The sequence below is a fragment of the Dendrobates tinctorius genome, unplaced genomic scaffold (assembly GCF_039654945.1).
Source record: "Dendrobates tinctorius isolate UK_male_01 unplaced genomic scaffold, ASM3965494v1 ptg000003l, whole genome shotgun sequence".
In the NCBI taxonomy this organism is placed as follows: domain Eukaryota; kingdom Metazoa; phylum Chordata; class Amphibia; order Anura; family Dendrobatidae; genus Dendrobates; species Dendrobates tinctorius.
Genome location: NW_027361671.1, coordinates 36,159,178 through 36,179,781, shown reverse-complemented (window position 1 = coordinate 36,179,781; position 20,604 = coordinate 36,159,178). Strand labels below are relative to the sequence as shown.

Here is a 20,604-nt window from a genome sequence, read left to right as displayed (position 1 = left end):
ATATATATTTTCGGATTTCCCTGAACTAGACCTCCTTGGCCATGCCCTATCCATTAAAATATCCCAGGGCAATATTCATGCTCAATATTATGCGTTCTCCACATCTCTTGGCGTTACACCTAGTGACCTCAGGGTTATGTGCAGTTTCTTGTCCATGGTACCTCAATCCAAGCAGCTCTTATTGAATGGATCTTGGGTTATGGTCGCATCCAAAAGTTCAAAACCTTGTACAGAAGCTACTCTTTTCAACAATTGTTGGAACCAATGCACTAGTTTGGAATTAGAGCTGCCACCCTCTTACAACAATTAAACATTTATTGCACCTGAATCCTATTGGTGTCGTCTACTCTAAACTGTTCAGAATGGAGATATCCCAAATTGGCTACCTTTCATTCTGTTGCGGATTGAGTTGCCACTAGAAATGTCCAATACCATGCAATGTGCTATTTAATGTTTCATTATACCATTCATTTGCCTATTACAATTAAGTATGCACGGTCATGCCTACTTACCATATACCAGCATATATAATACGTGTACTGCAGCCATGTTATATTGGTGCTACAACAGACTCACATTGTGTGCGACAAATAAAAGGAAAGCCACATGTGTGATGCAAGTGAATGACATTTATAGGAGCACTTGTCTCATAACGACCAACTAGATGCCACTTGTAGCTGTTAAAAGATCTGAGATTTCACTTATTGATAGCAAGAATTGTGCTATTTCCTTGACTAATTATGGACTAGAATACTGGCGTTATGCTAGAACAGAGATTGGAGTCCTATTTCTCCTGTTGCCCTTAGGAAAATAAAAAATTGGGGGCAAAAATATCATTTTTGTGGAAAAAAAATATGATTTTTTTATTTTCACGCCTGGACGTTATAAACTTCTGTGAAGCACTTGGGGGTTCAAAGTGCTCAACACACATCTAGATAAGTTCCGTGGGGGGTCTAGTTTCCAAAATGGGGTCACTTGTGGGGAGTTTCAATAGCTTAGGCACATCAGGGGCACCCGCAGACCATTCCATCAAAGTCTGCATTCCAAAACGTCACTACTTCCCTTCCAAGCCCAGACGTGTGCCCATACAGTAGTTTTCTCCCACATATGGGGTATCAGTGTTCTCAGGACAAATTGGACAACAACTTTTGGGGTCCATTCTCTCCTGGTACCCTTGGGAAAATAAAAAAATTGGGGACTAAATGATCATGTTTGTGGAAAAAATACGATTTTTTTTATTTTCAGGCCCGGGGGCGTTATAAACTTCTGTGAAGCCCTTGGGGGTTCAAACTGCTCACCACACATCTAGGTAAGTTCCTTGGGGGGGTCTAGTTTCCAAAATGGGGTCACTTGTCGGGGGTGTCCACTGTTTAGATACATCAGGGGCTCTCCAAACGTGACATGGCGTCCGATCTGAATTCCAGCCAATTTTGCATTGAAAAAGTCAAACGGCGCTCCTTCCTTTCTGAGCTCTGTCATGCGCCGAAACAGTGGTTCCCCCCCACATATCAGGTATCGGCGCACTCAGGACAAATTGCACAATAACTTTTGCAGTCCAATTTCTCCTGTTACCCTTGGTAAAATAAAAAAATTGAACCTGAAATATTTTTTTTGTGAAAAAAGTTAAATGTTCATTTTTTTTTTTAAATATTCAAAAAATTCCTGTGAAGCACCTGAAGGGTTAATAAACGTCTTGAATGTGGTTTTGAGCACCTTAAGGGGTTCAGTTTTTATAATGGTGTCACTTTTGGGTATTTTCTATCATATAGACCCCTCAAAGTGGCTTCAAATGTGATGTGGTCCGTAAAAATAAAATGGTGTTGCAAAAATGAGAAATCACTGGTCAACTTTTAACCCTTATAACTTCCTAAAAAAAAAAAAATTTGGTTCCAAAATTGTGCTGATGTAAAGTAAACATGTGGGAAATGTTACTTATTAAGTTTTTTGTGTGCCGTATCTCTGTGATTTAAGGGCATAAAAATTCAAAGTTGGAAAATTGCGAAATTTTCAACATTTTCGCCAAATTTCCATTTTTTTCACAAATAAACGCAAATTATTTGAATTAAATTTTACCACTAACATGAAGTACAATATGTCATGAGAAAACAATGTCAGAATCACCGGGATCCATGGAAGCGTTTCAGAGTTATTACCTCATAAAGGACAGTAGTCAGAATTGTAAAAATTGGCCCGGTCATGAACGTGCAAACCACCCTTGGGGGTTAAGGGGTTAATAATTATGGTAATACCAATTGACCAAAAACGGAAACCACTGAGAACGCGAACCAAAACTCATTAAGTGGCTTACTCATCATGTTCCAGCGCATCCTTCATGAAGACTGGCATGTGCAATGTAAGTCTTAAGATTATTAGATGCCATGAGGCCTATTCATTATCTTAAAGGGGTACATCACCACCCACAAACTGCCCTTCATATGCACACAGGTTCAATTAGGTTTTCTGTTCAGCTCGATATACTTCAATGGAGCGGAGATAGTTGTGGATGCTTTCTTTGAAGAAAGAATTACTTGTATTCATGACTGATTTCAAAATGAAAAATATAATATTTAAAGACCCATTAGTCTTACACATAATGGTAAGGATCAGGTCAATCCAACGTTAAAGGGGTTGTCAACCTGTTATATATACAGTTGAAACCAGAAGTTTACATACACTATATAAAAAGACACATTCATGTTTTCTCAATATCTGACATGAAATCAGAATAAACTTTTCCCATTTCAGGTCAATTAGGATTACCATAATCTATTATATAAAGCTCAAGTGTGTGTATGTCCGGGATAGGCATCCGCACCGTCGCAGCTACAGCCACAAAATTTGGCACAGTCACACGTCTGGAACCAAAGAGCGTCCTAGGCTATGTTGTGAGGCGAAATTTTAACCCCGCGCGTTCCAATTCACCAAACAATTTTGCCCCAACTACATACTGGGGAAAAAGTGTGTGCGCGTCAAGCCCCGCCCCTCATTATGAGGTCACAATAGTTGACTATGGGATGGAGGATGTGTGATGGGTATATGGGCACTGGACTATGGGATGGAGGATATATATGACGGGTATATGGGCATGGGACTATGGGATGGAGGATATGTATGATGGGTATATGGGCACGGGACTATGGGATGGCGAATATGTATGATGGGTATATGGGCATGGGACTATGGGATGGAGGATATGTATGATGGGTATATGGGCACGGGCCTATGGGATCGTGGATATGTATGATGGGTATATGGGCACGAGACTATGGGATGGAGGATAATTATAATTTGCTATAACTAACCACAGTTAGTTAATATGCCCGGGCAGCGCCGGGCTCTTCAGCTAGTTATTAATATTTGCCAAATGCCAGACTAATGACAGAATGCTTTAAGGCATTTTTATTACTTACTGCAAAGCCAAAATTTTACATACACTAAGATTACTATGTCTTTAAACAGTTCTGGACTGCCCATATGACGATGTCATGTGTTTGGAAGCACCTGAAACACACTGCTTCTTTGTGTAGCATCATAGGAAAGTCTAAAGAAATCAGCCAAAATATCAGGAAGAGAATTGTGGGCTTGCACAAGTCTGGCTCATCCTTGGGTACAATTTCAAGATACGTGAAGGTGCCTCGTTCATATGTACAAACAATTATACGCAAGTACAAACAAGATGGGAACGTCCAGCTATCAAACCGCTCTGGAAGTTGATGGGTTCTGTGTCCCAGAGATGAACGCTGAACGTGCTTTGGTCTGACATGTGCATATCAACCCAAGGACAAAAGCAAAAAAACCTTGTGAAGATGATGTTGGAAGCTGGTAAGATTGTGTCAATATCCACAGTGAACAAAGAGCCACAGATGTGGAATGGGAGTAGAACAGAGCCGCAGGATGCGGAACGGGAGCAGAGCCGCAGGATGCGGAACGGGAGCAGAGCCGCAAGATGCGGAACGGGAGCAGAGCCGCAAGATGCGGAACGGGAGCAGAGCCGCAAGATGCGGAACGGGAGCAGAGCCGCAAGATGCGGAACGGGAGCAGAGCCGCAAGATGCGGAACGGGAGCAGAGCCGCAAGATGCGGAACGGGAGCAGAGCCGCAAGATGCGGAACGGGAGCAGAGCCGCAGGATGCGGAACGGGAGCAGAGCCGCAAGATGCGGAACGGGAGCAGAGACGCAGGATGTGGGATGGGAGCAGAGTAGAGTCGCAGGACAGAAACGGCAGTGTAGGGAAGGCTACAGACTAAGAAACAAACAGGTATAGGTATAGGACGAAGTTCAGACAAGGACAAACACGGGAACAAGTTCAGGACGAAGGATTTAGGCCTGGGTATACAGCCCCCCAGGATGACTGAAGCAAGACATATAGAATACAGGTACGGGCCTGGGTATGCAGCCCCCAGGAAGGTGGAAATGAGACACAAAGAATACAGATACGGGCCTGGATATAAAGTTCCCAGGGTGACAGAAACAGGACAGTAACTGGCAACTCAGAACCAGAAAGCAGACAGAGTTTGTTGCTAAGGCATCTACTAATTAGTGGAGATGCCTTAAGTAACCGGTACCTCTTGGCGATAGGCTGGGGACTCATAGAGACTGTGTGTGCACTCCTAATAAGACACAGGAAGTGCAGGCACTGCCGTTTTAGAGCACACAGCCAGGATGTATGCATACAGCAAGCAGAGGACACATGGTTCACAGCATGGAGCAGGTGGAGGGCAGAACTCACAGCATGGCCCGGAGTGGTGAGTAAGTTGATGTATCAGCCTGATGGGAAGCCATGCAGTGATGCCAGCAGGGATTTTACATTGGGCATAATGACCATCATTATGGTTGGAGGAAAACGGGCGAAGCTTGGAAGCCTAAGAACACCATCCCAACTGTGAAACATGGGGTAGGCAGCATCATGTTGTGGGGTTGGTTTTCTGCAGGAGGGACTAATGCACCTCACAAAATAGATGGTATCATGAGAAGAGAAGATTATGTGGCAATACTTAGACAACATCTAAAAACATCAGCCAGGAAGTTAAAGCTGGGCGGAAATGGGTCTTCCAAATGGACAATGACCCGAAGCATACTGCCAAAATGATAAAGTGGCTTAAGAATAATAAAGTCAATGTTTTGGAGTGGCCGTCACAAAGCCTTGATCTCAATCCTATAGAAAATTTATAGGCAAAGCTGAAAAGGCAGGTGCGAGCAAGGCTACCTACAAACCTGGATCAGTTACATAAGGAGGAATGAGCCCAAATTACGACCAACTATTGTGAGAAGCTTGTGAAAGGAATTCTCAAATGTTTGACCCATGTAGTTCAGTTTAAAAGCAATGGTACCAAATACTAATGAAATCTACTGTATGTAAACTCTTGACTTTGCAGTAAGTAAAAAAAAAAAAATCTTTAAAACATTCTCTCTCTCATTATTCTGGCATTTGGCGCTGCCAGGGCATAGTAACTAACTGTGGTTAGTTATAGCAAATTATAATTATCCTCCATCCCATAGTCCCATGCCCATATACCCGTCATACATATCCACGATCCCATAGGCCCGTGCCCATATACCCATCATACATATCCTCCATCCCATAGTCGAGTGCCCATATACCCATCACACATCCTTCATCTCATAGTCCAATGCCCATATACCCATCACACATCCTCCATCCCATAGTCCCATGCCCATATACCCATCATACATATTCGCCATCCCATAGTCCCGTGCCCATATACCCGTCATACATATTCGCCATCCCACAGTCCAGTGCCCATATACCCATCATACATATTCTCCATCCCATAGTCCCATGCCCATATACCCATCATACATATTCGCCATCCCATAGTCCTGTGCCCATATACCCATCATACATATCCTCTATCCCATAGTCCAGTGCCCATATACCCATCACACATCCTCCATCCCATGGTCAACCATTATGACATCATAATGAGCGGCGGGCTTGCAACCTATGATGACATCATCGCCGTGGCAACCATTGTGACATCATAATGAGGGGTGGGGCTTGATACGCACACACTTTTTCCCCAGTATGTAGATAGGGGCAAAATTGTTTGGTGAATTGGAATGCGCGGGGTTAAAATTTTGCCTCACAACATAGCTTAGGACACTCTTGGGGTCCAGACGTGTGACTGTGCCTATCCCGGACATACACACATACACACACTTGAGCTTTATATATAAGATTTTTGAGTAAAATGTAAATTGCTCTTTCATTCTATAAACTACTAACAACAGGTCTTCAAATTTCCAAGCACTAAATTTTTGTATTTATTTTCATAAAATGGTCAAAATAGGAAAAATAAAAGCATTGCTTGCAGACCTCAAATAATGCTAAGAAAACAAGTTCATAATCATTTAGAAACAACAACACTAATGTTTTAACTCAGGAAGAGTCCAGAAATCAATATTTTGTGGAATATCCATGATTTTTAATCACAGCTTTCATGTGTCTTGGCTGCTTTCCACCAGTCTTTCACACAGCTTTTGGGTGTCCTTATGCCACTCCTGGTACAAAAATTGAAGCAGTTCTTCTTTCTTTGATGGCTTGTGACTATCCATCTTCCTCTTGATTACTTTCCAGAGGTTTTCAATGGGGTTCAAGTCTGGAGATTGGGCTGCCCATGACAGGGATTTGATGTGTTGGTCCTTCATCCATACATTGATTGACCTAGCTGTGCGGCATGGCACATTGTCCTGCTGGAAAAACAAGTTCTCAGAGTTGGGGAACATTGCCTGAGCAGAAGGAATCAACTGTTCTTCTATAACCTGGTATTCGGCTTGATTCATACGTCTTTTGCAAAGATTAACCTGCTCAATTCCAGCCTTGCTGAAGCATCCCCAGATCATCACCGATCCTACACCAGATTTCACAGTGGGTTCAAGACACTGTAGCTTGTACTCCTCTCCAGGTCTCCATCTAACCATTAGACGATCAGGTGTTGGGCAAAGCTGAAAATTAGACTCGTCAGAGAAGATTACCTTACTCCAGTCCTCTATGGTCCAATCCTTATGGCCTTTGGCAAACTTCAGCCTGGCTCTCCTTTGTTTCTCATTGATGAGAGGCTTTTTTTCTACCATTACATGACTTGAGCCCTGCCTCTAGGAGCCTGTTATGAACTGTTCTTGCTGTGCACTTGCCATTTGCCATTCCTTTTGTAGGTCACTTGATGTCATCCTGTGGTTGCTGAGTGACATTCGAATAAGATGATGGTCATCCTGGTCAGTGGAGAGTAGTTTTTGCCCTCTGCCGGTCTGTAGTTTTGTTGTCCCCAATGTCTGCTGTTTGACCTTGTTGTAATGGATTACTGTCTTAGAAATTTTAAGGATGGAGGCAACAAGACGTTCACTGTATCCCTCTGCTAGTAAAGCCAGAATTCAGCCCTTCTTTATTTCACTCAAGACTCTTCTTTTCAACTCCTTTGGCATTGCTAAAAGTTATTTTTTCATTCCTATTACTTTTGAGATATTACTAGCATTTGTTTTGCCATCCAGCTTGTCCCATTGCAAGAGGATTGTGGACACCACAGTGGGTTATTTTTTATACTTTCCTTCATATAAAACTGTGCAGTGGTCTCTTAATTTTTGCCAGAGCTGTATCTCAGTTAATGCACATAATTGAGACTAAAAATCATTTTTGCAATTGGATTTCATTTTTTTTTAAAAACTACACTGTTTGTCTTCTATAGCCTTTGTCAAGGCTGCAGAAGGAGTTAACTGAAAATCTGTCAGTCAGCCTGCTATCACAATCTAACAGGGAGTTTGTAACCCTTTTTCCCGTCTTTTTCTGAGCTCAGCTTATTTAGGACCACAGACCATATCAAAGGAAAACAAAAAAAGGCCTGTGAACTCAAAATGTGCAAAATTTTTAGCCCCAATTTCATGTACTGAAAGAGTAACAGTCATTTACACTGTAAATTGTATTTCATCAATCAATAGTAATAAATGACACTGAAGGAGAAAAGAGCGCGAATAGGGGGCTTATCGGATGGAGATTTTAGGGTATACAATCAGCCTGCACTCACCTGATGTACAGTATCTTTTCATTACAGCATAGAAACTCATCAGTTAACAGCCGCTGCAGATCCACAGGTCAAACCGGTGACCTAATCATAGTATTAAAACTGGGAAATTCGTAGATACCATCTGCGCTGCTGTGTGCAACTACAATCCGTTGCCCACAGCAGCATGGATGGTATTCACAAATTTCCCAGTTTTAATATCAATCAATAGCAGAAAGTAAAAAAAAAAGTGATTTTGTAATATCGTAATTTGCTTCTTTTACCTCCTGGATTGATCTTTCACTCTCAATTCCTGGGTAAAATCTGTATTCAATGACGACAGATTTTCCCATTATTGATTGGCACTTTAAAAAATGGTTTAGAGAGGGGTAAAGGGAGGAGCTGGCGGCTGACACAGGCATCTGACTGCAAGTCCACTGACATACTCACAGTTGTTCCATAGAATTTTTTGAGCACCAACTGTCATTTTCTGTAGCAGTAATGGGAAAAAATCTTTATTCACTGAAGACCGATTTTACCCGTTAATTGAGAACTTTGAGAATGAACAAGCAGTCCAGGAGAAAGGAGCAAGTTTCTCTAAAAAAAAAAAAATATTACAAAGTTTATTATTTTCATATGTATTATTGATTTAAAAAATAAAAATAAAAATTGTCCCCCAAAAGATGGGACAACCATTAAGTACGGTATCTGCTGACCATCGACATACAATAAGTAGTATAGAATTGTAAACACTACAAGTAACTATAATGGGAAGACGACAATAAGCATTATTAACAAATGTATCTTTACAAGAAAAATGAGTGCATTATCTTGTGTCCATCAGACAACAATTACTGTAACTTTCCTCCATTGATGTGGGCAGAGCCGGCCGCTCACTGCTATATATGACTTGTTTAATGATATTTTCACAGCTTCCAGCAGCTGCGAAACACTAGGATTTTTCTAAAGTTGCTCTTCCTGCATATGAAGAACCGGTTACATTAGAAGATCAGATTCCTCAGGGGTTTCTTTTATTCTTGCGAGTGACACCATGGTCAGATCACTTTAAGCTCCTAATTAGAGAAAGCTTCGTACGTCACCGGGTGCTGCGGGAAACGCCGAGCATCCAGACTCTTTTTTTTTTGCCTCTGGCATTGGTAAATATAAAAGTCCTCATCCTGCTGGACCGTATCAAGTAGATTTGAAGAAAAAGTGAAATCTTCATCTATAGAGACAGAAGACTGTAGAATGTATATCTTACCGAGGAACACACAGAGATTGTGAAATGACCCCGAGTCTCTCAAGTAATTCTGCAGAACAGGATGCGTTATCTGGGGAAAAGAAGATTTCCTCCATTTACAAGGGTTTGGTTTGCTATCTATTTTTGGACACCATTTATTGGGGGATTTAGAGATTTCCTTCAGAAGGTTTGTCTTATTTAGGCATCTAATTCTATATGCCAGAGGTCAGTATGGTGACTCAGTGGTTAGCACTGTTCTGCAGTGCTGGGGTCCAGGGGTTCAAATCCCACCAAGGACATCTACAAAATGTTTATATGTTCTCCCCATGTTTGCGGGGGTTTCTACCACACGTCAAAGACATACTGATAGTAGACTGCAGATTGTGAGCCCCAATGGGGACAGCGCTGCTGATTACTGTAAAGTGCTGTGGAAATAATGGTGCTATATAAGTCAAATAAGAGACCCTTATCTCTTTGAACCAGAATGCAGAGTCACTAACGAGCAGCCTCTCCTCTTATGGTGGTCCCATCCATCCACATTTGGAATTTAATAATACAATTTAGTGGATATGAATAGATGGTGGCCATTTAACCCCCAAACAGCTGTTCACAGAGTGGCCTCTATGATGGCACAACCCTTTAAAAACACCGGTATGACTAGTAGAGTGGTCTTCAATGCAATCAATCAATCTGGTAAGTGAAAAATGCTGGAAAAAAAAAATCGAATTGGCTGCCATGGGTAACTATTTCACATTTCTTCGGCACCAGTATTGGTGGCCTTAGCAGATGCTCTGCCAAAATGTACTATGTGAATGTCTTTATTCTAGGGCACAATGTACAAGGGCCACCTGCGGGCGGTCCGGACCGATGGGTGTCGCAAGTCCGGGTTTGGTGCCTCCTATCTTCTTGTGATGCCGCCCTCCTACTTGCTTCATGGTTCGCCGGCATCGCGCTCCTGCGCAGGCGTACTTATGTGCCCTGTTGAGGAAAGAGCAAAGTATTGCAGTGCGCAGGAGCTGGGAAAAGTCAAAAGAGGCCCAGCGCCTGCGCACTGAAGAAACTTGGTCTGCCCTCAACAGGGCACATAAGTACGCCTGAGCAGGAGTGCGATGCCAAGGAGCCTGTGAAGCAAGCAGGAGGTCGGCGATCATAAGAAGATGGGAGGCGCCGGCCCTGCGACACCCAAATCGACTGGACTGCCCCCCAGGTGAGTATAATAAAACTTATTTTTCTTATCTTTCAGGTCAGACCGGGGGCTTATCTACAGCATTATAGAATATAATAGCATTATAGAATGCTGCAGAGCAGATAAGCCCTGAAAGGCAGCGGCCGCATCTTATATCAGTCAAACCTGGTGACAGGTTCCCTTTAAATTAATGTACATATGCACAAATACACTATCTGGCCAATATACACAAAAAAAGTAAGCTACTTAGCGTTTTTCCTACCACGTCAAGGTAAGCCTAAATATGGATGGTCCCTAACCACTATATGTCCTACCTCTCTGTGTGACAATCCAGCCTCATCTGAATGGGTGATAAATATACTGAACACCTTGACGTGGTAGGATGGCTTTTGCGCTCTTTGATCAAAAACAATAATTATGTACCTTATATTTTTACCGTTTACAGCAATATGGGAGCTCGTGTAATCATTAGTCGCAGATGCATCGTGAATGTATAGACAGGCTAGACAGTGTCAAGTGGCCGCTTCTATGCATTTTACATGTTAAAGAGCAGAGGAGCATCAGGTAGTACCAGTGGTATAGGGCACAACGAGACCGCAATTCACTTAAAAAAGTCAATTAGCTAAGAAGCCGCTCAACAAAAACACCTGCGCAGCCTCTCTGACACTTGTTGTTTCCTGTAAATAGAACAGCCAAGTTGCAGATAAGTCGATCACAAGTCAAGTAGTGCATGTGACTTGCGACCAACGACAGAAAATCCTACACATTAGGAAATATTTGCATCTCTGTCTCGCAGGTCGCAATGTGACACCATAGGAAATCATTATATCCAGTGGTTGCAACATGTCACTGCGACTTCAGTGTCCTATGATCCACGCCGCCAAAGTTCTGCGTCGATCTACATCATTATGTTAAAATAGTCTTCTGATAGTAAGCTAAGCACTGAATATTCTGCTGCTGGGATTCCCAGCGATCAGCTGTCATGCCTGGGGGAGCAAGTGTTCGATTCTCCTGCTGAGCTGCTACAGGACACAGTGCGTAATACACAGACGAGATGCATCCCCCCATAGCAAGAGGTGTTCTGAGTGAATATAGAAGGCGGCTACTAAATTTCCTAAGACGATACTTCCAAACCAGACAACACTTTCAAAATGACTCTACCGTCTTTTAAGGCTTTGTTGTCCTCTGCAGATTCTAAAAGGAGTTAAATACCCCAAAACCATATAAAAAGGACTGAGAAGGAACACAAACTCTGCTTGGAGATATAATTGCTATAATCATAGTAATTATGAACAAAGGTTAAAAAAACAAACATAGCTGCGCCCATAATATTATACGGATCACTGGTAACAGTACACTGTAAGCTGAGGCTGCCGGACTTATCAGACATTAAAACATCGCTCCTCTGGTTATGAAAACCAACAAAACAATGACACTACTGTAAAAGCGCAGCAGACTAGTGCACAGTACAGAGCTTGGCTTTTGCTCCCACACAAAGCAGAATTGCTTTCAGAGCGATCCGTTACCAGATTTCACAATACAAACTGCATTCACTAAATGGATCTCCTAGATAAGATTACTGTATTTACTTTGAATATTCATATCAGAATGGCAGTATAATCCTTTATGAACGTTTTACATTTATCTCTGCCCAACAAGCCTGATTGGCAGTGTCTCTCCTCCCTGCTGCAGTGGAGATCTCTCACTGCTCAGTACAAGCTGCAGCTATCAGTCAGACTGGGAGCACAAAGACTGAACACACTGGGACTAATTAACTCTCTTATTTTGTGGATGGGCTCAAATGTTCAGCTTAATATCAGGATGATGCAGCCATTCTGACATGGATTTTCAAAGTAAGTACACTGTATTCATCAGGTCTAATGTATGCAGTTTGCATTGCTGAATCTGTAGTCACACTCATTAAAGTGGTCTCTAGGAAAAAGCTGAGCGTGCTGCATTTTCAGGAAGGATGGTGAATACGCTTTACCATAAAGATATGCTTTCTAGTCATGAGCGGAAGCACTCGTTACTCGAGTATGTCTTGGGTCCTCGGATGTGCAGGTGCTCGAGTGGCATGTTCGAGTACCCGCAGCTGCATGTTTTGCGTCTGTTAGGCAGCCTAACATACATAGGTAATCCCCATGTTTTGTGACTGTCTAACAGCCGCGACACATGCCCCCATTGGGACTTGAACATGTCACTCGAGCACCCACGATATTTGGTGCATACCCGATCATCCTAGGAATACTCGAGTAAGGAGCACTTGCACTCATCACTAACGCTTAGCTGTTTTCATCTTTCTAAGGACACGCAGGGGTCTTTATGTGGGCAGCTTAATGTCTGCGGCTGCAAGTTCTGGTCCCAAGTAGTGGATCTCATGAGTAGCCAGGGGTTCACGGCCAAGAAACAACCCCATGTACGCTGCCCACATGAACAGTCCTATAAATCTTTGAAACTGACATTTTTATTTTTTTGGGTGGGGGGACAGATGCCTTTCCAAGGGAAAAAGCTGCGTTTTCAACTTTTTCCACAGATGGCCACTATAAAAGTTAAGCAGAATGGGCTGTAATAGAAACCACATTGGTCATCATCCAGCTTTCTAAGACACCTACATGCAGTAGGGAAAAAATGGGTCAACAATTATCACACACATCCATAAAAATAACATATACGAGGGTCTGTAAATGATCTGTGACAAGCTGGCTACAGATATCGCAGCACGCTGCGCACATGGACTTATTCTGCATGTATACGGACATTACTGAACACTAGCTTTTCCCTGGAATGTGAGGAATTATGTCTGAATTCCAGGGATGATGTAACCTCTCCATTTCTTTCCCTCTCTGTACTCGGCTTTCTTTACTTCTTTTCATGGAATCAATGTCCAAAGGAAATCCTAGAAACGTAAAGAAACCTATCGGCATGAACAATAAGACTTCCTTCTATGGAGCGGGAGATAGCAATAAGAAATATTGGGTTTTTCAAGGATCAGGGAAGCCTTGAGTTCGTACAAGGTGAAGAAAATTCCATGAAGCGCTAAATACAAGCAGCGTTTGAGACCCCCATTCCACCCTTATAAGAATTTGTTTCCAAAGAACACGGTTGCCATAGCAACTTTGGAATCTTGGCCTCCAGAGAGTCCCCATTCTCAGCCTCCGAGATCATTCAGATATAACATTGATCGCATCTACAACGCAGCCAGGTCATGCAAAGCACGCCCTCTAACAAAAGCACGTATCACCAAAACTGCAGTTCCTGTAAAACAGAATTTCTCCCTATTCCCTTCTGCTAGTGCGTTGAAAAACGAAAAAAATACTGTCTCGCTGACATTTCTGAAAAAGAAAAATAAACAATCCAAAAACAAAAGAAAAAAAATACCTGTAATACAATTTAAAAAAGTACTCGGATCAAAGTTGATATCCTCTTAATACATCGCCATCATCATCTTGTCTAGCACTGTGGACTTACAACTGATTATTTTTCCCTTCTACTCAGTTAATTCTCCTCTTTTCCATTAGGTCAATGACATCACATGATTAAAAACTGACAAGCTAAATCCTTCCAAGCTCTATGTAGAAAAATCAAATCTATTTTCCTTGCACAAGTCATCATTAGAACTACAATCCTAGTGACAAAATGAAATAAGGAAGAAACATCAAAGCAAAGGGGACTAGAGCAGTTAGGTCAGATGTTGAAGGGGGGTGAAGCTGGGTTGCCAGGGATATTGCAGTGATGTAGAATTGTAGTTCTAATGCTTTCTCATGCAGGGAAAAGAGACTTCCTGTTTCTACATAAAGCTTAGAGGGATTCAACTAGTCTTGTTTTTAATTACGCAACGTTATAGGCCTAATTGAAGACAAGAATTAACAGGGTGGAAAGCCAAAATGATCTATTGTAAGTACACAGTGCTATATAATATGATGACTGTAATATATTAAGGGGATAAAAGCTTTGATAGGAGTCCTTCTTTAAAAGCATAGAAATATTACAGATCTGTAACTTTTAATCCAATGTGTTCATATAAAGGAGAGAAATGCATTGATGGGGCACCTGGGAGAAGGAAATATAAAACATTACATACAGAATACACCCATTAAACACGCTAAGTACCATACAGACAGTGTGAATATGGGACATATTTTATGAGGGAATTAATGTGTCAGAAGCAGAATCTCCTAGTAACACTCTGTTAAAGCACAATGCAGCCAAAGTTCAGGCTTCAAGATGAAGGGAAAAACTAAACCGAGACAACCGATACACTTCATGTCACCAAGGGAATCTACAAATCCTTAAAAAAAAAAAAAAATCCCTGTGTACTTTTTACAACTTGCCTTCCAAGTCATTACTTTCTAATCAATACTTTAAGTCACTCTTTGCTTAGCATCACCAGAATGTGCCCACAGCAACAACAAAGAAAGGAAGGCAGTGACAATCCCAGAACGCCCAAATCCTGAGTGACTGCCACGGCTACCCACACTGCAAACATAGCAGCTATTGATTGCACATCAAGGACTTAAAGGGAATCTGTCACCTATTTTTTCGCATATAAGATGCAGCCACCGCCATCAGGGGCTTATCTACAGCATTCTGTAATGACCGCGAGAATGACCGCGTGACTTTGTTATCCCTCGAGACCGTGACATCTCGCGGTCATTCGTGCAAAGGATCACTGGGACCGGAGCGTGGAGAGAGGCAAGATGGCTGAACGGGACGTCGGAAGGTGAGAATAACTATATTTTTTATTGTTTTTATTATTTTTTACACCTGATCGCTGGTCTCCCGCCTGTTACACACAGCGATGCGTGCTGGCCAGCGGGAGACCAGCGACCAAAGAAATGTCCAGAGGTTTCTTCCAGCGATCAGTGATACCGGCAGGGGGGGCCGCTCGCTGATCGCTGTCACACACAGCGATCTCGCTGGTGAGATCGCTGTTACGTCACAAAAGTTGTGACTCAGCAGCGATCTCGCTACCGAGATCGCTTAGTGAGACGGGGCCTTTAGATTATACTCACCCAGGGGCGGTCCGGTGCCTCCCATCTTCTAGCAATGATGTCCTCTTCTTTGCTTCCCGTCGCGGCTCCGGCGCAGGCGCACTGCTCTGCCCTGTTGAGGGCAGCGCAGAGTACTGCAGTGCGCAGGCGCCGGGAGAGGTCAGAGAGGTCTGGCGCCTACGTCGGAGTCGCTACAGGAAGCAAAGAAGAGGACGTCATAGCTAGAAGATGGGAGGCGCCGGACTGAACCGCGACACCCATCAGACCCGGACCTCCCCTGGGTGAGTATAATTAACTTGTTTTTCTTCTTTCAGGTTACATCGGGGGATTATCTACAGCATTCTGTAATGCTGTAGATAAGCCCCTAATGGCGATGGCCGCATCTTATATACGAAAAAATAGGTGACAGATTCCCTTTAAAGGGAATCTGTCACCAGATTTTCAATACTTCAAATCATACCAGTATAATATTGGGAAGGAGACCCTCATTCCAGCGATCACTTAGTTTACTGGGTGCAACAGTTTTGACACAATCAGGGTTCTTAGATTTAGAATGCGGCAGAGCTCAGAAAGCTAACCCCACCCATACCAGGCTCTCTCTGTACATTGTCTATTGACAATGAGCTGCTAAATCAAGTAGGAATGTGAGACCAAGTCCGAGCATTTATGATCTCCAGCTGATAAAAACACCAGTAACTAACCTAAAGCCCCCGTTACACACTGCGATATCGCTAGCAATATCGCTGTAAAGTCACCGATTTTGTGACGTTGCAGCGATATTGCTAGCGATATCACTGCATGTGATACTTACCTCCGACCGGCTCCCCAGCTGCTCATTGTTGGTCGCGCGAGAAGCTCCTGGATCATTTCTCGTCGGGCGCTTCCTGTGGCGCCGACAAGCGACGCGTGGACGCGGGCGGGAGGACATCAGGATCGCCTAGTGTGACAGGTAAGTAGCAACCCCCGACCCCAGAGATGTCGCTGGTGAGATCTGCCTGTGTGGCAGCTCACTAGCGACCACTTAGCGATGCACCAGCGATCCATATCGTTGTCGGGATCGCTGGTGCATCGCTATGTGTAATGGTACCCAAATAAGTGACATATCCCTGAAATCAGTGTCTCAGTCCCTACCTCATGCTGCCCTGAGATTACATGGCAAAAACCTGCTGACAGATTCCCTTTACTTTAAATGCAATCTCTTGGCCCAAGCTGACAGTATAGCCTAAGCACATCACTTTCTAGCCCCTATAAAATTATCAGCTTTGTTTTTCTACTTGCTGTCTCCATTCTGTAAAAACTGAAATGCAACCCAATCTGCGAATTAGGCTGCTCTGTGAACCTTTGATGTGGCTAAAAGGTTCAGTGCACTGTACTGCCCACTGGATCTACATGCCCCTGCCACCCCCACTGATGACTGACAGTCCTGGATTGTCTGCAGAGCAAGCTCAGACAAGCCAATGCTGTCAATCAGAAGTTATGGAGGAGGGGGCATACAAAACCAGTAAACAGAACAGTGCACAATGCCCCTAGGCCACACCAACGGTGCAACAAGCTCTCTAATTAGCATACTTGGCTTAACTTCAGTTTCTGCAGATTGGAGGCAGCAATTAGAGCATTAAGGGGCTAATTGTTATGTGGGCTGTGCCCCCTACAAGGCTATGAGTGTTGTTTATACTGTCAGTCTGAGATGACACACTCCCTTTAAGAGCGCAGATACCAATTACTGGAATCATTAGGACAAGGCAATGGCTTTCCCACATGATAAGCAACTTACGTAATAATGAAAAAAAAATAAAAATAATAATAGCAATAATAATGAAGCCTGTATACTTCTTACTACACAACACTAACATGCTACATATGCATCCAGCGTAAATTTGCCAATACTTGACCTATTAAACAATCAACATTTAGCCTACAAGTGCCGTCATCACCGGCCGAGCGGACACACGGCTCCCCAAAGATAGTCAGCATTTTAGGTAAATAAAAAGCCCGTATAGTGGCGCAGAATTAAGCAGCGGGGCAGTGACAGAAAGCCGATATCTTACAAATGGCACTGCCTGGTAATGGCTGCCACAGGCATCGGTACTAAACTCCCCTGCTTCAATTACTCACACAGCCCCCCAGACACACTTTGTTATCTTGACTTTAAGTAGCTTTTTTCTGCTTTGTGGCTGCATTACATAAGATAAATGTCAGTTTAGGTCTGTGTGACAGACGATTAAGCTTATGATTTCAGAAGAAAAACAGTTGAATAATGCAAAGAAATGATGAGGTCTCGGGTCCCTCCGTACAATACATACCTACATAGGCTTCTTTCTCAAACGGCAGCCGGTAAGACTTGCACAGATAGGTGTCAGACTGAAAAACAAATTGATCGTTCTTAGAAGCAAGGAAACGTTCATTTGGATCGTACGCAGTTAGAAGACGGCCGAGATCATTAGACAGCGACAGCTTAATTTACAATATAGACAGCAAAGGGGAGAACTCACCTCCGCATCATAGGAGAACAACAAATCAAAATGTATTCCAAGGGAACTGTGCTCGGCAACCATTTATTAGGCACATAGCAAGTCTGTCGGAGCACCGGTGACCATTACCTCCGGTAAAGAGAGCATTAGATGGGTTATCTCATGAAGGAAAACACTTCTACAGTTAGGATAACCCAACATCAAATATGGAAGTCCTCCTATTGGCTATGGAGCCATTTACAAGCATGCTTTCAGATATTCCCTCCATACTGCCACCCTTCAGTGACTGACTGCACCAGGACCTTCAAGTACAACGCACCACATCTTGGTAGTGATTGGCGGGGTAACCTGAGGTCAGATCCACTACTGCTCCTCTGGGAAGTGTAGAAGTCTAAGGCCTCTTTCACACTTCAGTTTTTTAGCATCAGTTCCAATCCGCCAAAAAGTCAGGGTGGCGGATCCGTTCTGAACTGATGCAAACGGATGCCACAGGATCCGTTTTCAGACGGATCCTGAAAATGAGGAAATATAATGGAAATGCTGGCCGGGAAGGAGAGAAGGGAGAGAGAGGGAGAGAGAGGGAGAGAGAGGGAGAGAGAGGGAGAGAGAGGGAGAGAGAGGGAGAGAGAGGGAGAGAGAGGGAGAGAGAGGGAGAGAGAGGGAGAGAGAGGGAGAGAGAGGGAGAGAGAGGGAGAGAGAGAGGGAGAGAGAGAGGGAATTTCGGGTTAAATAAGTGTCTGGAGGATCCGCCAGAGAAAAAAACGTTGCAAGCTCCGTTTTGAAATCTTTGAGGATGGTGACGGACAGCAACTTTTGGCGGATCCTCACAAAAAACGGATGCAACGGACAGCAATCCGTCACAATCCGCCATTAATGGAAGTCAATGGGGGAAAAAAACGGATCCTCAAAAGAAAATTGCGGATCCGTTTTTTTCAAAACCTGGCGGATTGTGACTGATTGTAAAAAACTGAAGTGTGAAAGAGGCCTAAGCTGGAGTCACACATAGCGACTTACCAGCGATCCCGACAACGATATCAACGATCCGCTGGTAAGTCGCTATGTGATCGCTGGTGAGCTGTCAAACAGACAGCTTCATCAGCGATCAGCACAGCGATGCCGAGCGCCCGGCATCGCTGTGTTCGTTAGCGCTGATGCCATATCCCTGCTATGTGTGACTCCAGCTTAAGCCTTCGGTCCCCCACCAATCAGTAGCTGATGTCATATCCTAGGACAGACGGCCTCATGTAACTAAAGGTAGACATCCTCGGTCTAGATTTAACAAACTTTGCAGCTTTCTACTAGATTATATAGGCACATGTGTATTTGCTTAAATGGGTTCATTCAGGAAGACAACCCCTGGCCATATGACCTATAAGGGCCATGTTCCTAACAGAATCGGGGGTGCTGGGATCCAGACTGAAAAGATGTTTCTGATGAGTCAAATCCTTGAAAGAAAAATGAGCAGCATGGTGGCTTAGTGGTTAGCACTGTTGTTTTGCAACACCAAGGACAACATCTGCACAGAGTTTGTATGTTCTCCCCATGTTTGCATGGGATTTCCTCCGAGCTTTCCAGTTTCTTCCCATACTGCAAAGACATAGCGATAGGGAATGTAGATTATGAGCCCCAATGGTGACAGTGATGATGATGTCTATAAAATGCTGTGGACTATGATAACGTTATTAGAGATGACCAAACCCATATTTAAAATTTTAGGGTTCGTACCAAAGAGTTACTGACCGATGATAAACGCTGAACATTCACTTCTCCCAGAAATCCACTGCAATGTCTGGAGTTCTGGAAGAAAGGGAGGAAGGTACTGGGAGGGAGCAAGGTAGAGAGAGAGAGGGAGCAAGGTAGAGAGAGGGAGGGAGCAAGGTAGAGAGAGGGAGGGAGCAAGGTAGAGAGAGGGAGGGAGCAAGGTAGAGAGAGGGAGGGAGCAAGGTAGAGAGAGGGAGGGGGCAAGGTAGAGGGAGAGAGCAAGGCAGAGGGAGAGAGCAAGGTAGAGGGAGGGAGGGAGGAAGGAAGAGAGAGATAGGGAGGTGGAGGGCAAGAGGAAGGTAGCGGGAGAGAGAGAGAAGTTGAAGACCCATCTCTTCAAGAAAGCTTACACCCGAAACAAACTATAAAGGTATTGACTAGATGGTACTTGACCTCAGCCAGAGTAGCCAAGGCAGTCACCAACTATTCCCCCAATTGCTTCAGAGGGTGTACTTCTATAGGAGATATGTTCCATATATGGTGGTTATGCCCGATAGTACACAGATTTTGGATCAGAGTATACCACCTGATTTTCTCAATCACAAATCATAACATTAAAAAAAAAAAAACCTTGGGAAGCTCTACTTAATAAATGTATTCTTAATGGTCCTAATCACACTCAAGTCCTCATCAAATTCATATTTTTGGCAGCTAAGCAAACCATAGCATCGGCCTGGAAAAACCCAGGCCTTTATTTGTCTGATGATAAAAGGCGTCTCTCTTGGTATATGATTAATGAAAAATTATCAGCCATACTCACAGACACAGTTTGTAAATTTGAGAAGGTGTGGCTTCCCTGGGCGGAATACGCCAATCATACCCCCTTTGCTACCCTTGTATTCTGCCTACATGCTCCAGATTCCCCCCCCTCTCGGGCAGCCTTTCCCCCTCCCTTGTCCCCACTCCTTGCTGTTTAATGCTTGTATACCCTACATATGTAT

General features: G+C 43.5%; 1 protein-coding gene across 5 annotated transcripts in view; it reads right to left on the bottom strand.

Annotated features, from left to right (window-relative positions):
- Nucleotides 1–20,604, bottom strand: part of PAM (peptidylglycine alpha-amidating monooxygenase) — a 250,259-nt gene that overhangs the window by 190,620 nt on the left and 39,035 nt on the right. For all 5 annotated transcript variants that reach the window (XM_073545548.1, XM_073545723.1, XM_073545901.1 and 2 more), the window contains exon 4: nucleotides 17,735–17,792. In XM_073545548.1, coding sequence (XP_073401649.1) covers nucleotides 17,735–17,792 — 58 coding nt within the window. The remainder of the gene's footprint in view (nucleotides 1–17,734; nucleotides 17,793–20,604) is intronic.